Source organism: Lycorma delicatula, chromosome 5 (assembly GCF_047948215.1).
Source record: "Lycorma delicatula isolate Av1 chromosome 5, ASM4794821v1, whole genome shotgun sequence".
Lineage (NCBI taxonomy): Eukaryota > Metazoa > Arthropoda > Insecta > Hemiptera > Fulgoridae > Lycorma > Lycorma delicatula.
This window is the reverse complement of record NC_134459.1, coordinates 99956507-99974976: the sequence shown is the minus strand read 5'-3', so window position 1 is coordinate 99974976 and position 18470 is coordinate 99956507. Positions and strand designations below refer to the sequence as shown.

The 18470-nt window shown below is 25.8% G+C and overlaps 1 protein-coding gene across 1 annotated transcript in view; it reads left to right on the top strand.

Annotated features, from left to right (window-relative positions):
- SecCl (Secretory chloride channel) overlaps positions 1-15662 on the top strand; it is an 88414-nt gene extending 72752 nt beyond the window's left edge. The window contains exons 4-9 of the mRNA XM_075366750.1: positions 358-440; positions 1893-2078; positions 4428-4583; positions 6898-7063; positions 9906-10056; positions 15255-15662. Of these exons, the coding sequence (XP_075222865.1) occupies positions 358-440; positions 1893-2078; positions 4428-4583; positions 6898-7063; positions 9906-10056; positions 15255-15527 (1015 nt within the window). The 3' untranslated portion in view covers positions 15528-15662. The remainder of the gene's footprint in view (positions 1-357; positions 441-1892; positions 2079-4427; positions 4584-6897; positions 7064-9905; positions 10057-15254) is intronic.
- The last annotated feature ends 2808 nt before the right edge of the window (positions 15663-18470 follow it).

The following is an 18470-nucleotide window of genomic DNA, read 5'->3' as shown; positions in this document are numbered from 1 at the left end:
CATCATAGCCATAAGAAAGACTGGGACAGATAATATAATAAAAAATTAATGTACTGTGAAACAATATATTATATAATTACAGAAACTTTTTAACTGTTTTTCTTTTCATAAGAAAATAAGTAAGGTTTAAGACAAATAGCAGTTTTCATTTTATTACTGAGATGGGTTAATCTTGAATCCTAAGCAAATGACTGAAACTAACTTCATTGTAAGCTTTCTAGTATATACTTTATTTATTTATAAATAAATAAATATGTAACATTCCTTTTATTTTCATTTATATTGCTTTTATGTTGTTTAATAATTGTGTACTGTTATTGTTTTTAGCTAATTTATATAATTGTATAACATTTTCAGGATGAAAGTTACATTATTGTGTTTAATGGATTTGAAAAAGTTTCCATTTGATTCACAGACATGTCCACTTGTCTTAGAAAGTTGTGAGTATTTTTTAATGTATGCTCTCTAACTTTAATTGTTTGTAAATGTTTTACCATGTGTAGGTATAATTAAGCTTTTAATAATGTGAGTAAATTTGTAAATATATAGATATGATAAAATAGTTTTTGATGTAATTATTTATTTGGTGCATGTAAAAGAAATGCATATAAATAAAAATCATAAAAACATTTGTCTGCCAAGATAAATGCAAATTTAGGATTTACAGATTAATTTTATTTCTTATTGGTATTTTGTTTTTGATTGGAATAAAACAGTACATTGAATTTTTTATGTATTTTGTTATTCATTTCCCATTGTGTATATAATTTATTCATGAATTATAAATCAATTCAAAGAATGCTCTGCAAAGTACTTTCACTCTTAGTTGATATGCAGTAAGTCTAGGCTTAGAATGATGGCTGTCTGAAATTTCTAATTATGTATATGTTTTAAATTTTATTAATTTACTTGTGTATGTAAACATTTATTTATCCATACAGTTTTTATCTTTTACACTTTCTTCTATTATTAAATTTATTAATCCTGTTTACCTCAACAATTTTCACTTGAGAATTTATCACAGATTTCTTTTTGCTCAATTGTCTTGCAACCTCTTGCTTTAAATTTTGCCAGTCTGTCTAATTGCAACATTTTTGTATAACAACACATTTAAAAAGCTTCTATTTTTTTATTTATAATTTATTTATAGTTCATGTTTTTTTCTATCATAGAGCACTTCATTCCATACAATGATTACTAAAAATTTAGTTTATTTTTATTCCAAACAATTTTCATATTAAAGTTCTAGATTTATGTTTCGTATTAATAAATTTCTTCTGTCATGAAGATCACATCTTCTTATCACTCTTTTCTGTACTAGAATAATATATTTCATATTACTACGTAAAAATGGAAATTTGTAAAATATTAAATATTATAAAGTATTACGTATGGAACAAAGAAATTATATGATATTGTGTAGGTACATCCTGTTAATCCAAATTTTGGTTTGAACTTTGTCATTGCTGTAAACAGTTGTACACAAAATCTGATCACCACTGATGAATTGTCCAAGACTTAGTCTTATAGGATAGACTGAAAATGTGGAGTATTTAAAATGATAGAGAATTATAGTAGTACTGCTAACTGTTTATAACACCAGTCATTAACTGGTTTCAACTCACCATTGCTGTATACAAAGCTATATAAAGCACCAATGAACCTACAAGTTGAAGGCTAATGGAGTAAATATTTAAATTTTTCCCTCGTAGAAACTATACTACTGGATATTTTTTAAGAAAGTCACCAGATATATTATACTTCATACATATACTGATGTAATTTAATGTTTATGTAATGACTAATAAGAAGCATAACATGGTCATAGGAGATTAAAATGTAACAGACTGATAATATGTAGAACATTAATATGAAGATTTTTGTTTAAATAGGGGCTTATAATACAAGCCAACTTGTATTAGACTGGGAAGAAGGGTCACCAGTCTCTGTAAATCATCGTCTTCAATTAACAGAATATAGTCTTGTCAATTTTTGGACAAATTCTAGTGAAGTTGTTTATGCTCCAGATACTAAACCAGATGATGTTTATGGAAATTTACAATACCATGGAAAATTTGGTAAGTATTTTTAATAAACTTGGTTATTTACTTCTTATTTATTTAATACAGTTTTTTCTAAATCAAGTTTATAAAAAGAAAAGAAGTACTGTTAAAATTAGTTCCATATTTGGTGTAATTAAAGTTCTGTAATGGAATTTTAGAATGTGATTGTAGGATAATACTCTGGCAAATTATTACGATTTGAAGCTTAAATAAATATTTACTTAATACAAGTGTGTCAAAAGAATTTAAGGAAGACCTAGTTGAAAATCAAATTTGATTTAAAATTTGATCATGAAGTATATTATTTTGATTTGCTATTCAAACTGAATTTTTAATCAGACATATAAAAACTAATAAATTGTTGACACTATAATAAGTCCAAATAGGAAAGAATCAGATTTAAAAGTGACTAATTCTGGTTTGTTGTTTGTGTAATACGTGTCAGTATTTCAAAAGATCTTTCTTTCCATCATCAGAATTCTATTTCAGTTTGAACTAAAATTATACTTATTTAAATGAAAAAAAAAAAATGTTTCACTCAGCACCTTGCTAAAATAGAATATGAACACTAATAGGCAGTTTTCACATTATTGAAAATAAATTATAGTTTAAATAAAAAAAAAGGTAAATAAAAAATTGCTGATATTGCTTTAACATAATATCCATCTCTGGTAGAATATTAATAATAGGATAAAATAAGATAACAGCACCCAAAAATAACTTTCTCGCTCCATGAGTCAGTTGAACACTAGACTTGTTCAGAAAAGTATGATCATAAAAAAAAACTCTAATCTGTATCTAATAGTTTATGTACTTAGTATAGTTATAGTTTATAAAGAGTATACATTCTGTATTTATTGTTTTAACTGACAATATACTCATATATACACTTTTAATTCAAACTATGATTGATGGTGAAACCTCTGACACAAAAAAATGAGAAGTGAATTGAAATAGAAAGAAAATCCAAACTATTTTTCATTTGTGTCTCCTTAGTCTGTGTATTGTTGCAATGGAGTTGCCAGTTGATGTGGACTATGACAAGAGTTTATTTTTTAAATTATTTCTCTAACCCTGGGTTGGATTTTAGGTAAAAGATTTGTTTCATTAAGGATTTATAAATGACCTGATTTTGAAAGAATATCTCTTTTTCTGTTTTTATATAAAGTTAAGTGCTTTGATAGTCCTATTTTCAAAAATAAGGGATCACGATCAGATTGTGATGATTCCTTAATAACAAGGAATTAGGAATAAGTCTCCTCAGTGTGGAATTTAAAGTTATGCAAAAATCTAAATAATTAGACTATGATTCATAGTTAAAACAACTTATCTGAAAAACAATCTAGCTTTTGTATAGGAAAACCATGTATGGATAATATTTTTGAATTAAGCAGATAGCTGAAAAGCATAGGAAGTTCCATTGCCCTTTTATTTATTGACTATGTAGAAGTGTTCAATAAAGTAGAGAGGTAAACTTTGCGAAATTATGAAGAAAAGAAGTATCCCATGACAGCGTACAGAAATATTAATATTAAAAGGTATTTACAAATAAAACAGAAATATGTGTTGCTATGGGTTCTGGACAACTCTTTAGCTGCTAAGATTAATTTAAGAATGTGACAAAGAAGCAGTTTTGTCAGCGGTATTGTTTAGTGTGTGTATATATATATATGTATGGTGTGGGGAATAGAAAAAAAAAATGAAGGGTTTACATGTAAGGAATAATATTAGAGATGTTAATTTTATAAAAAGTTTAATTTTTAATTTCTGCTGATCACCAAGTGACTATAGTGGTTACTAAAGTAACATTACAGAAAACATTATTTTTCTTACATAAAATTGTATGTAACTATAACTTTCAGATTTTAAATGAAATGTAATTTAATTTACATTTAATCACCAAAATCATTTTGAGTAATAAATGTTGTATAACTGTGTTCTTACATGCTTTACAACACTTGATTTAGTGGCATTATTCATAGGATTACAAGAAGTAACATCTGGCAGTCTGCGCACCAGTCTCTTGAGTTGTAAAGATCAGGAAAATGTTGACAGAAGCTAATAGGATTACAGTTTAGCATTTTTCAATGCATACATTCCATTGCATAAATTGCTGACACGTTTTTAAATTTTTTTATTTATTTTTATGATTATAATTAAAATTTTACTTTGATTGTCTTTGTTTTTTACTATAATTTTGTGCTTAATGAATACTATTTTGCCACACAGTCCCTCTTAATATTAGTATCTTGTGTTCATGTTGTAACAATAATAGATTTTAAAATTAAATGCTGAAATGAGAAGTTTTAATTATATTATATAAGAAGGGGTGTCATGTAATTATTTTCCTATTTTATGTTTTAGCTGGAAACTACAGTTCACTTACAGTTCATTTTCAATTAAAGCGTGAAGTTGGACATTACATTATGGATTATTTTATGCCAAGTATTCTTCTTGTTGTAGTTTCTTGGGTTTCATTTTGGCTTGACCCAAATGCAGTACCTGGACGTACAACTTTAGGTAATTTTTTTAAAAAACGTATAAGTTATTTTAAAGAATCTACTAATAAATATATATTTTTTAAATCTGTTCTGTATAAGTTTTATAGTTTATAAAATTTATTGCTAGGATTCATAAAACTATTTAGCTAAATTAATATCAACAAAATAATGAAGAAGAACCTTGAAATAATTTTAAGAACCTTGGTATGTTCATGTTCTTTACAACCTAATGATTTGAGGTGATAATACCTTATAACTTAAAGAGTTTAGTAACCACAGTTTAACAAAAACAGGGATTTAATAAAATTCAAATTTAGGGTGTATTACTTTTAATATATTATGCCTTACTTAAGGCATTGTATATTGAAAATAGTATATGAAGATATAAAGCAAGGATAAAATTGTAATGACTGAATCTATTTTTACTGAATTAAGATTAGATCTCAGAATGAATTTTTTTGCTTATTAGTAAAATGCATGTTGTGAGTAGCAGTTGAAGGGAAAATTACAAATATGTATATGTATATAATGTTTATTTAGCAAATAGTTGTGTGTTTGTGTATTTCATAATATTCAAGTACGTTAAAATGTCTTTTGTGTTTGAATGCCATGATTGTGTTTATTTATTGCTGTGTCCCATCTGTCTTTTTTCTACACAATTATTTTCAAATTTTTCTATGACTTTTGATAATATCCACTGTTAATTTGAGGATACATATGTGCAATGCACTGTTACTCAACAGAAGGAATAATTAATTTTTTGCCTTATACTATCTGTCTTTCCTACATTTATGCTTTATAAAAATTCTTTAGGTAATGGAGAGATTAGTCAGAACTGTTTTCTCAAAGAGCAAATATGTTATTTGTGTAAAACTGAATATCTCCTGAATTTCAATAGGGTTGATATACCAGTTTACAACAGTATTTTTGGCACAGTGAAGAAGAGAATAGAAAAATAAGTTACTCTTTACTTTCCTTTTTAAGCCAGATGGGATGCTCGTTATATTAGAAATGACAGTTTTCATAGTCATTTGTATCTCACATCAGGATGCTTACAATATTTGGTTTTAGGTCTCTAATATTTATATAGAATAGAAATGTAACTTTTTCATATACATGAAATTATCCAATGAAACATGTTGTTTTTAGAGATAGTTTTCCAAGAAATAAAAGAACAATTTTTACAATAAAATTCATTTTTCACTTACTAAAAAAATTTCTCTCTTAGAAAACAAAAAATTTTTATTACTTTCTTTTCAAGAAAATGTCAATCATCAACAATCTTTTTTTGCATAGTTCTTAAATCCTTAAATATGTAGTGTAGTTTTTTATAAATGTTTTAAGAGAACACAGTTTTAGGTATAAATATGTTTGTACTTGATATTACACTTTTTTTATGATTTTATCCAAAGTATAAAATATACTTTGGATAAAATCATAAAAAAAGTTACTATACTACTAATGACAAGTTAATTCAGCAATCTGGAAGGGAGTAATTACAGCTCAGCTGTTAAGTATTTTATTAATTCAGGCTGACTATTTCTGAGGCAGGTATTCCTGAGACTGCGACATCATATTTAAACCCTATTAAAAATAATTGTTATTTTAAATGGAATATAACTACACCAACCTCCATTACAGAATGGCTGATCAATGATGAAGATAATCAACTGCTTGAAAACTGGTAGGATGTAATTATCTCTCCGTAAGTGCCACTGGCATAACCCACCAGGTTAGTCTAATGGTGAACAACTCGTCATCGCAAATCAGCTAATTTTGAAGTTGAAAGGTTTAAGGTTGAAATATTAATAAAGGCAGTTCCTTTTATACAGATATGAATACTAGATTGTGGATAGCAGTGTTCTTTGGTGGTTTTTTTGGTTTGTTTAACCTCTGGAACCTCTGTTAGGTATTGCTTCAGAGAATGAGATGAATGATTTGTAGTGTGTAATTTGGTGGTTGGGTTCAATTAACCACACATCCCAGGGAATGGTTGACCTGAGACTGTAAGACTACACTTCAATTACATTCATACATAATATCATCAAGTAATACCTTATGGTGGTCCTAGGGGATAAACAGAGAGAGAGAAAGAGAGAGAGTGAGAGAGGTGCCATTGGCATAAAAGTGAGCTGGTTCATTCCATTTATAGAAGTGATTAGTGAAATTTAAAAGTAACGATTTTTTTAAACTATTAAATTTTGAGATACATCATTCGTTCTGTTTAACCTAAGTTTACAGTATCAATCCAGTATTTTTTATGTAGTTCTTTTTATTATATAATAAAGGATTAAAATTAACATTAATCATTTTCTTTGTTATAATTTATACAGGTACAAGCACAATGTTGACATTTATAACTCTTTCAAGAAATATTGGAAGTTCTTTACCAAAAGTATCATATATTAAAGCGACTGAAATTTGGTTTATAGTTTGTACTGGATTTATTTTTGGATCTCTGGTAGAATTTGCTTTTGTTAACACCATTTGGAGAAGAAGGTAAAAATTTATGAACTTTATACTACACTGCATTCATTTACATCTACAACATAAAATTTTGTCAGTAGATAACTAAATATTTTGTTCAGATTGGTACATAACTCATTACACAAAGAAGTGGGTTGCGCATTTCCCTTGTAAGATCCAAGTATTTCATTAATTAAAATTTTATTTGGCTATAATTCTGGAATTAATGAAAATAAGTACCAATTATGATATGTAGCTGAAAAGCTTTCAATGAAGGCTTATAAATGCAGTTAAGAAGAAGTCAAAAATCCAAAAGTATTTGGATTTTGGGCTTTTTGGACACTTTTGGTCCATTTGATTGCAATCAAAAGAGGAGGTGCACAACTAAATGTACAATAGTACTAAATCCAAAATTTCAACACCTACGGCTAATCGTTTTTGAGTTATGCAAGATACATACGCACATACGTATATACGTACAGACATCACGCCGAAAATAGTCAAAATGGGTTCAGGGATGGTCAAAATGAATATTTCCATTGAAATCTGAAAACCAAAATTTTTTGTGATCACAATACTTACTTTACTTTGTAAAAGGAAGTAAAAATTAGGGGATATTGTAAATGGGTGAGTAATTATTAAAATTTGCAAGAGAAACATTGTCACTTTAACTTACTAAGCTGTTTTTCACTGATAAAATACATTACTACTGTATAACATGAAATTATTGCTATTAGGTAGAAGTGAATAGGTAGTTTTGTTTTTAGGAATAAATTAATGATGTGTTTATTATATATATATATATATTTATTTGTGTACAGAATGTTTAAGGCAATTTCAGCCATAATTTATAGGCATATCCTCCCATCAAAATAATGAAAAAGAAAATTATGTAAAAACAAATAATTGGAGTTGAAAAGCATGTTTTTTAGGTTTGGTATAAATTGACTTTGTAAAATTGCCAATTACCAAATAAAAAATCAAGATAACAATTTTAGAGAATTTAATTCTGAAAAAACTGATGTAATTAAGATCAATAAAAACTGAATTAAAACTCCATTTTTATTGAAAATCAAACAGCAAAAAAAATATCTGAAAACATTGTAGTAAAAATGAATAAAAATGAATAAAAAATTCTTTCTATGATGATGTATTTTTTTTATTTGTCTTCTAGTGCACGGCTTAGCATCTAGAAGTATTAATTAACATAAAATTAGTATCTATGTTTTATCTCAAAACATTCCATAGGTTAACTTTTTATATATAATTTTTTAATAAACTTAAGTGAAAAATAATATTGTTTGACTTAAGATCTGAGAAGATGGAAGGATTTCAGGGTGTTATTCAGAAGTAGCCAACGGTATTTTTATTGGTAATGTTTTACTAAATGTGTCTTTAATAGTAGCTGCTACTAACCAGATCAACTGACATATGAACTACTATATGTGCTTATACATATTTATTCAGAAGTAAGAAAATTTTTATGTCATTGTAACAAGAATAGTACAAAAACCGTTGTTATTCCATTACTTACATATAAGTACTTGTATTAGTATATTTTTACATTTTCACTAACTTAAATTAGTCAAAAACTAAAGAAATGAAAAATCTTTGTCTTATTTTTAATTCATTTTTTGAAGTAAGTTTTATTTGAAATTTAAAAATGTATATGATTTAGAAAAAGTTATTTTTAGAAAAGTAGTTATTTTTTCATTGAAACAACAGTTCTTTCTTTTCTATTTATCAAACAAGATTCAGACAGTTTCAACTCAATCCCAGGTGTTCTGTAAAATTAAAATTTTTCAGTTGAATTCTAAAAATGAAAAATTAAATTTCTTAGTTCTCAAAAATATTTCACTTTCAGATCTATCTAAAGTGCCTAACATTTAAATTAATATTTTAGGAATTTTCAGTTGTGATCTTTCCTTAGAGAAATCCATACTGGGAATCAGAGAACTGTTTACATTCTTAAAAGTAACAATACATTTAAGCATAAATTATTTTTTCAAATATCTTAGAGATGTGAGAATAATGTTATTGTTCTATAATTATTTACAATGTATTTAGGATCTCTTTAAAAATAGTTTTATAAGCACATATAAACAAATTTTGCTGGAAAAATGCTTTATTTAAATGAATGGTCAGTTTTATTAGAAAGTGGATCTACTAAAGCCTGAACAACAGTCTTGGCCAACTTTATCAAGAATTTTTTCTCACCTAACAGAATTAGTATATAATTTTTATCATGTCTTTTTGTAGGAAAGATTTGAATTGTTTTTTTTTTGTCTGATTAAAATTCAATTTTACATGCAAATTTGCATTTTCTAAAAAAATTGTAACTAAAATGAAAATTATACATTTTTAGAAAACTATCGTTAAAAGTACAAGAAAATTATTATGGGTCATTAGTTAAAACACTATTGTATTGGAATTTCACAAATTATGATTAGATTGTTTAAGTAAACCTAAACTTGAATTCATTACTGATTAAACTGCAGCATATTTATGTTTGGAAATTTTAATGATACCTTCTTTTGACAAAATTTTGCAATACAATTTTTTTTGTATTTAGAAAAAGCCTTAAAATTTTCATCAAAGCTAAATTTAAAAACCTGTTGCAACATTCTTTTATAATTACTAGATGTTATTATGCCTTTTGTAAACCTCTTCGTTTTATTTTTTAATTTTTGGTTTAAGAAATGCTGTTGGTTCTGACAGGTTTTTTCAGTAAAAAAAATCTTTTTGTGTTTTTCTTTTTATATTGATTTATGTTGGTGGAAAGTATTCGCAAAATAAATAATAAATGTTTCACTGTGTAAAGTGTAACAGAAAGAAAATAATTAAACTAATCTCTATTGTATATTTTTAATTACAGAAGAAATGTTGAACTAAAAAAAGTCAATAGTAAGTATATTCTCAAATCAACTCTTACTCCACAACTGAAAAGGAAAGAAATGAGTTTAGAAAGGTGTAATTCATTTACTTCCGTTAATGAATCACGTTTTACATCAGAGTTTTCAATTAATGTAAGTATTACATATTTTATTATTTTAAGATTTAAAAAATATTATAATAATAATAAATAAATAAAATTATATTTATGTGATTGTTTATTTTTCATTACTAGTATTGTTTTGAAAAATAAAAGGAAAACCAATTGCCAGCTGATAAAAGTCTTTCTTAGCTGTGACTCTTTTTTGTCATCAAGTCATGAAAAAATAGTCATATTCACAATCAAACCGTGTTTAAGGAATTGAGAGCACAAATTAATAATCTGTTTGACCACCTTGGCTGCTTAATCAGTACAATAGAGTTGTTAAATTAATTCTAACTATTATTGGTGCTGCAACTCTACTGTTGAAGGAACTGCATAATGAGCTCCAACAAGATCCTCTGAAAGCATGATTTCTGTCTAAATTGAGTTGTTAATAACTTTGAATATTTAAAACATCTTATACTTTGTCATGCTGTTCAATGCATTTTCAGTTTAATTCCTCACATGGTCTTCATCTTTCTGACAAGATCATTTGCAAATAATCAAAGTCTGTAGCTAAATTATCTGACTACATAATACCTACAGGGTAAACCACCATTTTAGTCAATTTGCAATGCAGATTCACTGGTGAAGTTTTGTCTATACCATTCTTTTATGATATTCTAGTGTATCATAACGAAACTGAAACAAGTGTCTGATCATCCATACAAAATATAGTTGAACCAGTTCTAATGACATTTCTTTAAGGATGAAATTAATCTTTCCTTGTCTGAAATCTAGACATCTTAACTTAATCCATAAACTGAAAATAACCTAAAAAGTTAGAAGAAGGTGATAATTATATTACTGTATTGTTTATTATTTTTTTAATTTGCAGACCTTTAAATCTTCTTTTAAAAATTACTTAACAACTACACGAAAATTTCATAGACAAATCATTGTTAATATTGTTTCTTAATTCAGCACAAAAAAAAAAATAAATCTACGAATAACGCTAAAATAATAATTATGTGTAACACCTAGGAAAGTTTTTTAAAAATATTTTTTTATTAAAGAAAGAATCAATGCTGAGTTTGATTTTAAAATTGGAGTCATCATCATCTTCCAGAAATTGTTTAATGTAGCAATCGTTTAATGTTAAAAATATACATTTAAAGTTAAGTAAATTTAAATCATAAAAAATATTTTTCAACTTCACTTAAAAACAAGTAAGAAATAAATAGAAAACCATAGTAAAACATAAGCAAGAATCTGCATTCAAAATGTGTCTGTCTTTTTTGAAAAAATGCAGAAGAGAAGAAAGATAAAATAGTATATCAGTGAATATATCAGTAGTGCATCTGATAAAGCAAATTAAAACTTGTAACAACGTTTTCACAAAATAATACTTTATAAAAGGCTGGAAAGGGAGATAAAACCTTGAAGCGTTATAAAAAGGTTGTTGCTATTTTTTCTGATTTAATCAATGATGGTGCATTTTAGCAGAACAATTCAGGAAAGACTTAATAGAATAAAATTTCTGAAAAACTTGAAAATAAAATATTGTCAAATAGAGGCTAAAAAACTAAAATTATAATTATTTTCAATTATTTACCTGCTCAGAAAATGCTTGAAAACAAAATTTCAAGGGAAAATTTAAATAAAAGTTACACAGGCTTTTTAAATCTTCAAGTTATTTATAATTTGATTGGAGGTTTCCTATTATCAATAGAGAAGAATCAATTCTCTATTAATAAATACTATATAATTCAACAGTTTATTTATAAATAAGAAATTTTCTACACCTATAAACATGTTAAAATTACCAGCAAAGCAAATTAATTAAATATATAGTTTTTAATATTCATTATTAAGTTAATGCAATTATTTAATAATTATGTTATTAAATTAATATTACAACAATATTAAATTATCAATTATCATTAATTTACAATGTTTTCATTTACTTTAGAGGTCATCTTACTAACTTAGCCAATCAGTTTTCAGGGATTGCAGAGTTTTAAAAATTCTGCATTTAATAAACATGGTTCAGTTTGTCATTTTGGAAAGTTTATATATAATTTTAAATATTTTTCATTACTGTCTGTTATGGACAAAAACATAACTTTCTTTTAAATTTTTCTAAAGCTGTAAATGTAGATGACAATTTTCTTTGTTACATAAAACAAAAAAGTTAAATGAAAAAGTCTAACAAATTTAAAGTAGCCCTAAAAAAGATTTTTAGAGAAAATTACCATTTTTCTTCTTTTTTTTCATTGCTAAGAAATTAGTAAATATTGAAATACTTTTTTTCTGAATTTGAATCTACTGATTTCATTCAGTTAGTTATTTTAATATCTTAAAACAAATATAATTATTGTAATACTGTAAAAAATTTGAAATAAATATTAGAATAGTGATCAGTTACATTTTAAATAATAAATTAAAATGCCAATTTATTTATGAAAATCTATGCATTGATTTTTTTTTTCTTTTTACATATTTAACATAGTTAGCTTATTTTTTAACATTTATAGCTTATTTTTATGGTGTAGCCACTATTGTGTATTTCATATAAGAAGGTCCCCTAGTCTTTGTGTAGCAGCTTATTGTAACATGGATAAATAAAATTAACAACTGGGTTGGTTATCAACATAAAATTATATAGATTTTTTCACTACAAATAATTGTTAAAATTACTATACATGATATTGAAAAATTATTTTTACAGATTAAACTGCTACTTTGTTGTAATGTTTCTATGTTTAGATATTTATACAGTTAATGATGTATTTTACCAAAAATTCTTAAAGAATAAACATTAAATTCTTCTAAGTTGTAATAACTTCTTAATAAGAGTTTGCATTAATAGAAATAGTATCGGTGTTAATGCTAGCCTTAAGAATTATAATAGAAAGCAAAATAAATATAAGAAACTATAGTTTTCCATTAAAAGTGAAATGGAGCCCCAGCCCAAAATAAAAAAAAAGTTGTTTAAGACAAATTATACTAAAAAATATACCTTAAGCTTCATTTTCATTTCTATTGAAGTTTTTGATGAATTAATTATAATTTCTTATAGTTAAAACAAGAAAATTTAAGAAAACCTTTCTTTTAAAAAAATTTAGACAAAATATATTACAAATATAATTTTTAATCCAATACAATTTTTAATTTAATGCAAAGAAAGAGAATGGGAGAAAAATGATGGAAAGAACTGATTAAAATTAAAAGGAGCTACTATACTATAAAATAAATTTGGTCAACCACTGAACACAGTAGAAAAGAATATAGCATTTAAGATTTGTTTAGGGACTATACTGGTGGCAATAATAATGTTAGTATGAATTATTTTTAAATTTAAATTTTTTAAAATTTTATTTGATAACCTATGGGAAATCTCTTTTCCTTTTCCTGCCTAAGGCTGTCTGCAATCACCATATCTGAATGTATCTACATATATGTTTAGATGAATTAATAGATTTTATTAATTGCCTTTTTTAATTTTAATTTATTCCTATTAATGCATGTTACAAATGTTTTGCAATATCATACATTATATACAGTGATAACTTAAAATATTATTTGTATAATTTTTAAGCATAATACACAACAATTATACATATCTTGAAGTAGTACAAACTCTAAAATATTATTAAAAAAAAGACCTGTACAAAGATCACAATTATCAGATAAACCATAAACAAATAAAAAAAAAAATTTATTGTGAAAATAGAAGAAATATCAGTGCTCCATTTAATTTTTTTTTACAATACTGTAACAAGTGTTTATAACAAAATTTATTGCTGATGTTATGTATTTATGCTGTTTATAAAAGAACTTATAATTTACTGAATAGCATGATAAAACTTTAACGTTACGGTATTGGAATGTTTTCTTCCAGAGAGTACCTTTTGAAACTAAATTTTTAGGAGAATTACAGGTAAGAGGACTGGTAGATTCTTCTTTAAAAAAACTTCAATGAAAATCAAAATTTGAAAAATTCAATAGTTTTTAGAAATTCATATAAAAAACAGTAAATAAGATGGTGTACAAAGATCTTATTTGCTTGAGTGAGTTCATAAATTCAAGTACATATTATACAAACTTAAAATTCGTGTCATCAAATGGTACTTTTACATGACCTAAAGAAAAAGCTGGAAATGAGCATAGAATGATCAGTACAGTAACAATTATGTAGTTAAACATTGCGTAATTTGGTACACTGGAACTAAAAATTTAATTGTTGCTGGGCATTTTTACTTTATGAATATGGTGAAAAAGCACTTTCAATAAAACTATTTACAATGACTAAAAGAATTTAAGAATATTTAAAAAAATTTTATGTGGGGAAAATAAGAGAAGCTAACTGTACCGAAAGATATTGTAGAAAGAATCTGAGCATTCTGTATTCATAGTCTTTATATTTAAAAATTTTTTTCTTTCAAAGATAGGCAGACATTAAGAAAGAAAATATTACATTTTTTTTTAGTAAAATAATATAAATTCATTTTAATACAGTAATGAAATATTTTTGGTGTTAGATGTTTAATTTTCAAATACTTAGAATAAAAGAGGAGGAGGGCCAATTGCATGTCCAGTAAATGTCCAAATGTTTAAAACCTTCAATTTTTTAATGTTGTGTTCTTTGAAGAACATAAGAATAGACCCATAGTAACAATTACAATTGAATGTTGGTGAGAATATGGGAAAAATGAGAAGATTTAATAATTTATCATTCATCAAATATTTGACTACTTTCATAATTTAATGAAACATTTTTTGTGAATTTAAAAAAAAATTATAATGCGAGTTTCTTTATTAAATTTAAATTTATGAAAGATTACCTTTTTTTGGTTGAAATCCAAAACCTTTTGCCAGTCAATTATCACTCAGGTGCTTCACACATCCAGATTTCCATTCTAGATGTTACCTATAATGCCCATCAAGTGGCCTAGACAATGATAGGTCTACAGGGCTCTGACCTCAGTTGCCTTTTTTTCATTTCCTGTTGTAGATCAGAAATTAAAGATAATTTTTTTTTATTTAAAGATGTTCTTGTTATATTCACTCAATAAAAAAAAATTGAAACTCATTTATAATTTAGGTTAAACTGAAAGTTATATAAATATATAGATGTTTAATATTATAATTTAAATTGTAATATATTCTATTGTATGATATATATATATAAAAAAAATATATATCATAATATATATATAAATTCTTCTCTCTTTTTTGTTCATTTAGAATAGCGAGTTGACTGTAACATCTACAGATTCGATTAGTAAAAATCCATTTCCATTTGAGAGTTATAAAAGTGATCTGCAAACTGTTGTACTACCTGTTCCACAGAATAATAATGCAAATAATAATAGTAATGTCAATTCTCAGCAGTCTAAAGGATTTTTTACAATGACACCACAAGAAATTGCACAATGGATCGACCGACGAAGCAGAGTAGCTTTTCCTTTAAGTTTTCTTATTTTTAATTTATTTTATTGGACTTTTGTTTGGTTATAAATGTATATTATTAGTTTGTATCTTTATTAAACAATCTATTGTAATAAAAAATTAGTTTTTTAAAATAAATATGCTTCTGTTTTTTTCTTTTGTTTGTAATTAATTATAGTTTAAATAAATACATTTTAATATTTTTATTCATTATACTTTTTGCACTCCGGGGAGAAGGTCATCAGTCGCTTAGTGCACTTCTCCACTCTTTCCTGTTATAAAATCTTATTTATACTATTATTATTTGGTCTGTTCATTTACATTTTTTGCCGTTTTTCTGTTTTCATTCATTACTTTAAACAAAAAAAAAATGTGAAGTTCACTTATACTGTTAAAAAAATTTTGTCATAATTCTTCCTAAAACTCTATTTCTTTAAACCTCCTAATATAATAATTTATCCACCAACTAATATTTATCATTTTCTTTAATACTTCATTTCAAAATAATCTATACTTTTTCTTTTTGTCGTAAAATACATACTCATACATTTTCTGCAATCATAAAATATTATACAATATGAAAATCTATCTAAAATTTCCATTATTTGAAATGAGCAATATATCTGAATTTTTACTTATTGAATTACTGATTGTGTTAAAAATTTATGTAAAAAAAAATGGCTAGGTTCAACACATAACAATTAACAATTATGTGTCAATTCTCAAGGGGGATTCTTACAGAAGTGTGAGCATACAATATCTGAGATGATGGTCTACAATATCTTGAGAAAAGCATTTTGTCTCAGCGTGTATTTGAGATGTCTGACAAAACATTATTGATCTATTATGTGTATTGTTCCCATTCTGCAAAAGTACACTTGTATCCTGATCTTGTAAAGAATTGTAGACAGGTTCAAGGTCTCCTATGGAGGAGGTCTTGAACTACTCCTTTACATGGATTTGTGTTTCATACTTCATGATTTCCAGTAAGGAAGATCTTTCCTTTCTCATTAGCTACTACTTTTCATCATTGTTTATCTTTTCTTCCCTGATGATGTTCAATGAGCTTTGGTTATTTACCCATAGAATACATGCACAGTTATGAGGATCTATCTGTATTAATTTAAGTTAGTGTCCTAGCAATTTGAACGGTTTAGTGGGAAAAACTTAACCCATGGAAAAATACATTCTTGAAGTTTCTTTTTGGTGCACTTAAGTCCAAACTGGGGCTGAAGTGATTATTCTGTAAAATTGGGTTTCTGAAATTTTTTCAAATACATTAATACCCATACATATATTTATAAAGAAAAATAACATTTTTAAGTGAAAAGGAAGCAAAACAAATAAATAATTTCAAATAATGGGAAGCAATTAAATTTACTGCTATTGTATGTAATAAGTAGGTTTTTTTACATTATTGTTAGGAATTTTTATTTTATAAAAAACATTATATGTTATTTTGTCTTCACCTTATTCCTTGTACTTACATTTCCACAATGCTCTAAAATTTATTCCATATTTGGTAGGCAGTTTGTTTAGGGCTCATGACTCTTCAAGTATTCGTTTTTTATAACTGGTTATTAACCAGTTGCTCATCTATTCATCTGCTTCTTTACTTTTCAACACCTTTTTTTTATGTCAGATAGGATGCTTTCATTTTATTAAGATATTCTGAAATTAATTTTATGTCTTCAATTGCATACGCTATGATATACAGAAAGTTTCTAAAATGTTCAGCTGGCTATACTTTTTCAGATTCTACTTATAAAACTAAACAAAAGATATCCTTAGGAAAAGTGACAATTTCTTCTTTGTTCTCCCACTATAATAATATTCTGATAACAGATATTCAGAAATGAATATCTATTCTCAGAATAAATGTTTTACTTATTTTTGAAGTATATTATGTCATTGAACTAATATATTTACTAGTAAGTGAAAAATTAAAATCAACTAGTCAGTTGCACCAGTAAGAATTATTAATCCCCATTAGATGTCAACTTCAGAAAAAGTAGAAATTTAAGTATTAACCAATTATTTGTCAATTTAAGTGAACTTTAAACTAATTTAATCAATTTTTTTAAGTTTAAATGCATCTTGAATGATCTAATAACAAATTCTCAGGATCCACTTGGTCTTGGATAAGATGGTAAACTATTCCAACCATGTGAAATTACTGTATCAATTTGGGTAACATATTATATGACCGGTAGTTGTGTAAGAACTAACTGGTATAAGTGAATAAATGAACGCAAAATGTAGGGTTTGAAAGCATTGAGTATATTTATGTTTAAATTACAAATATAGATTTTTCAATATTTTTAAGCATAAACTAATTAATAACAAATTTAACAAAAAAGGACTTTTTTTGAAAAATTAACTTTTGTAGAGGTTAAAAAAAAATGTTTGATCATTATGAGTATGCCACATAACAGAAATGTAGAAACCTAGAAAAAAACTTCAGTTCATTTTCTTGATTGGTTACTTTTTAAAAAATATTTTAAAAGTCTAGCATATTAAAACCTAGCAATACCAATTCTTAAACAGTGTGCATGTTTTCCATAAATTGATGATCCTAACTTTGGTAATGTACAGTATAATTTATTTATAAGTTTCAAATTAAAAAAATAATTGCACTTTTAGCTTTAAAAATAGCATTGTTCTGTGTGACTGTTTTTTGTTCAACTGGGATAACTGCGATTACTGCACACTGTTGGCTTTTTCAAAAGGGGTGAAAGTTATGCTTTATTAAAAAAAATCTATTTTTACCAATCTATTTATCAGACTGATATTAACCATCTCATATTAATAGAAATTTTCATCAATATTTTCAAATTAATACATTCATTTAAATTTGTGCCGATCATCTAGATTTTTCCATTGCAGAGTTTGTTCGTAGTTTGTTTGGTCTACATAAATATATATATTGAAGTCAAAGTACAAACTTTATAACTAGATAGCAATTTACAAGATTACAAACTTAGGAGTACATGCTATTTCTTACGATAAATA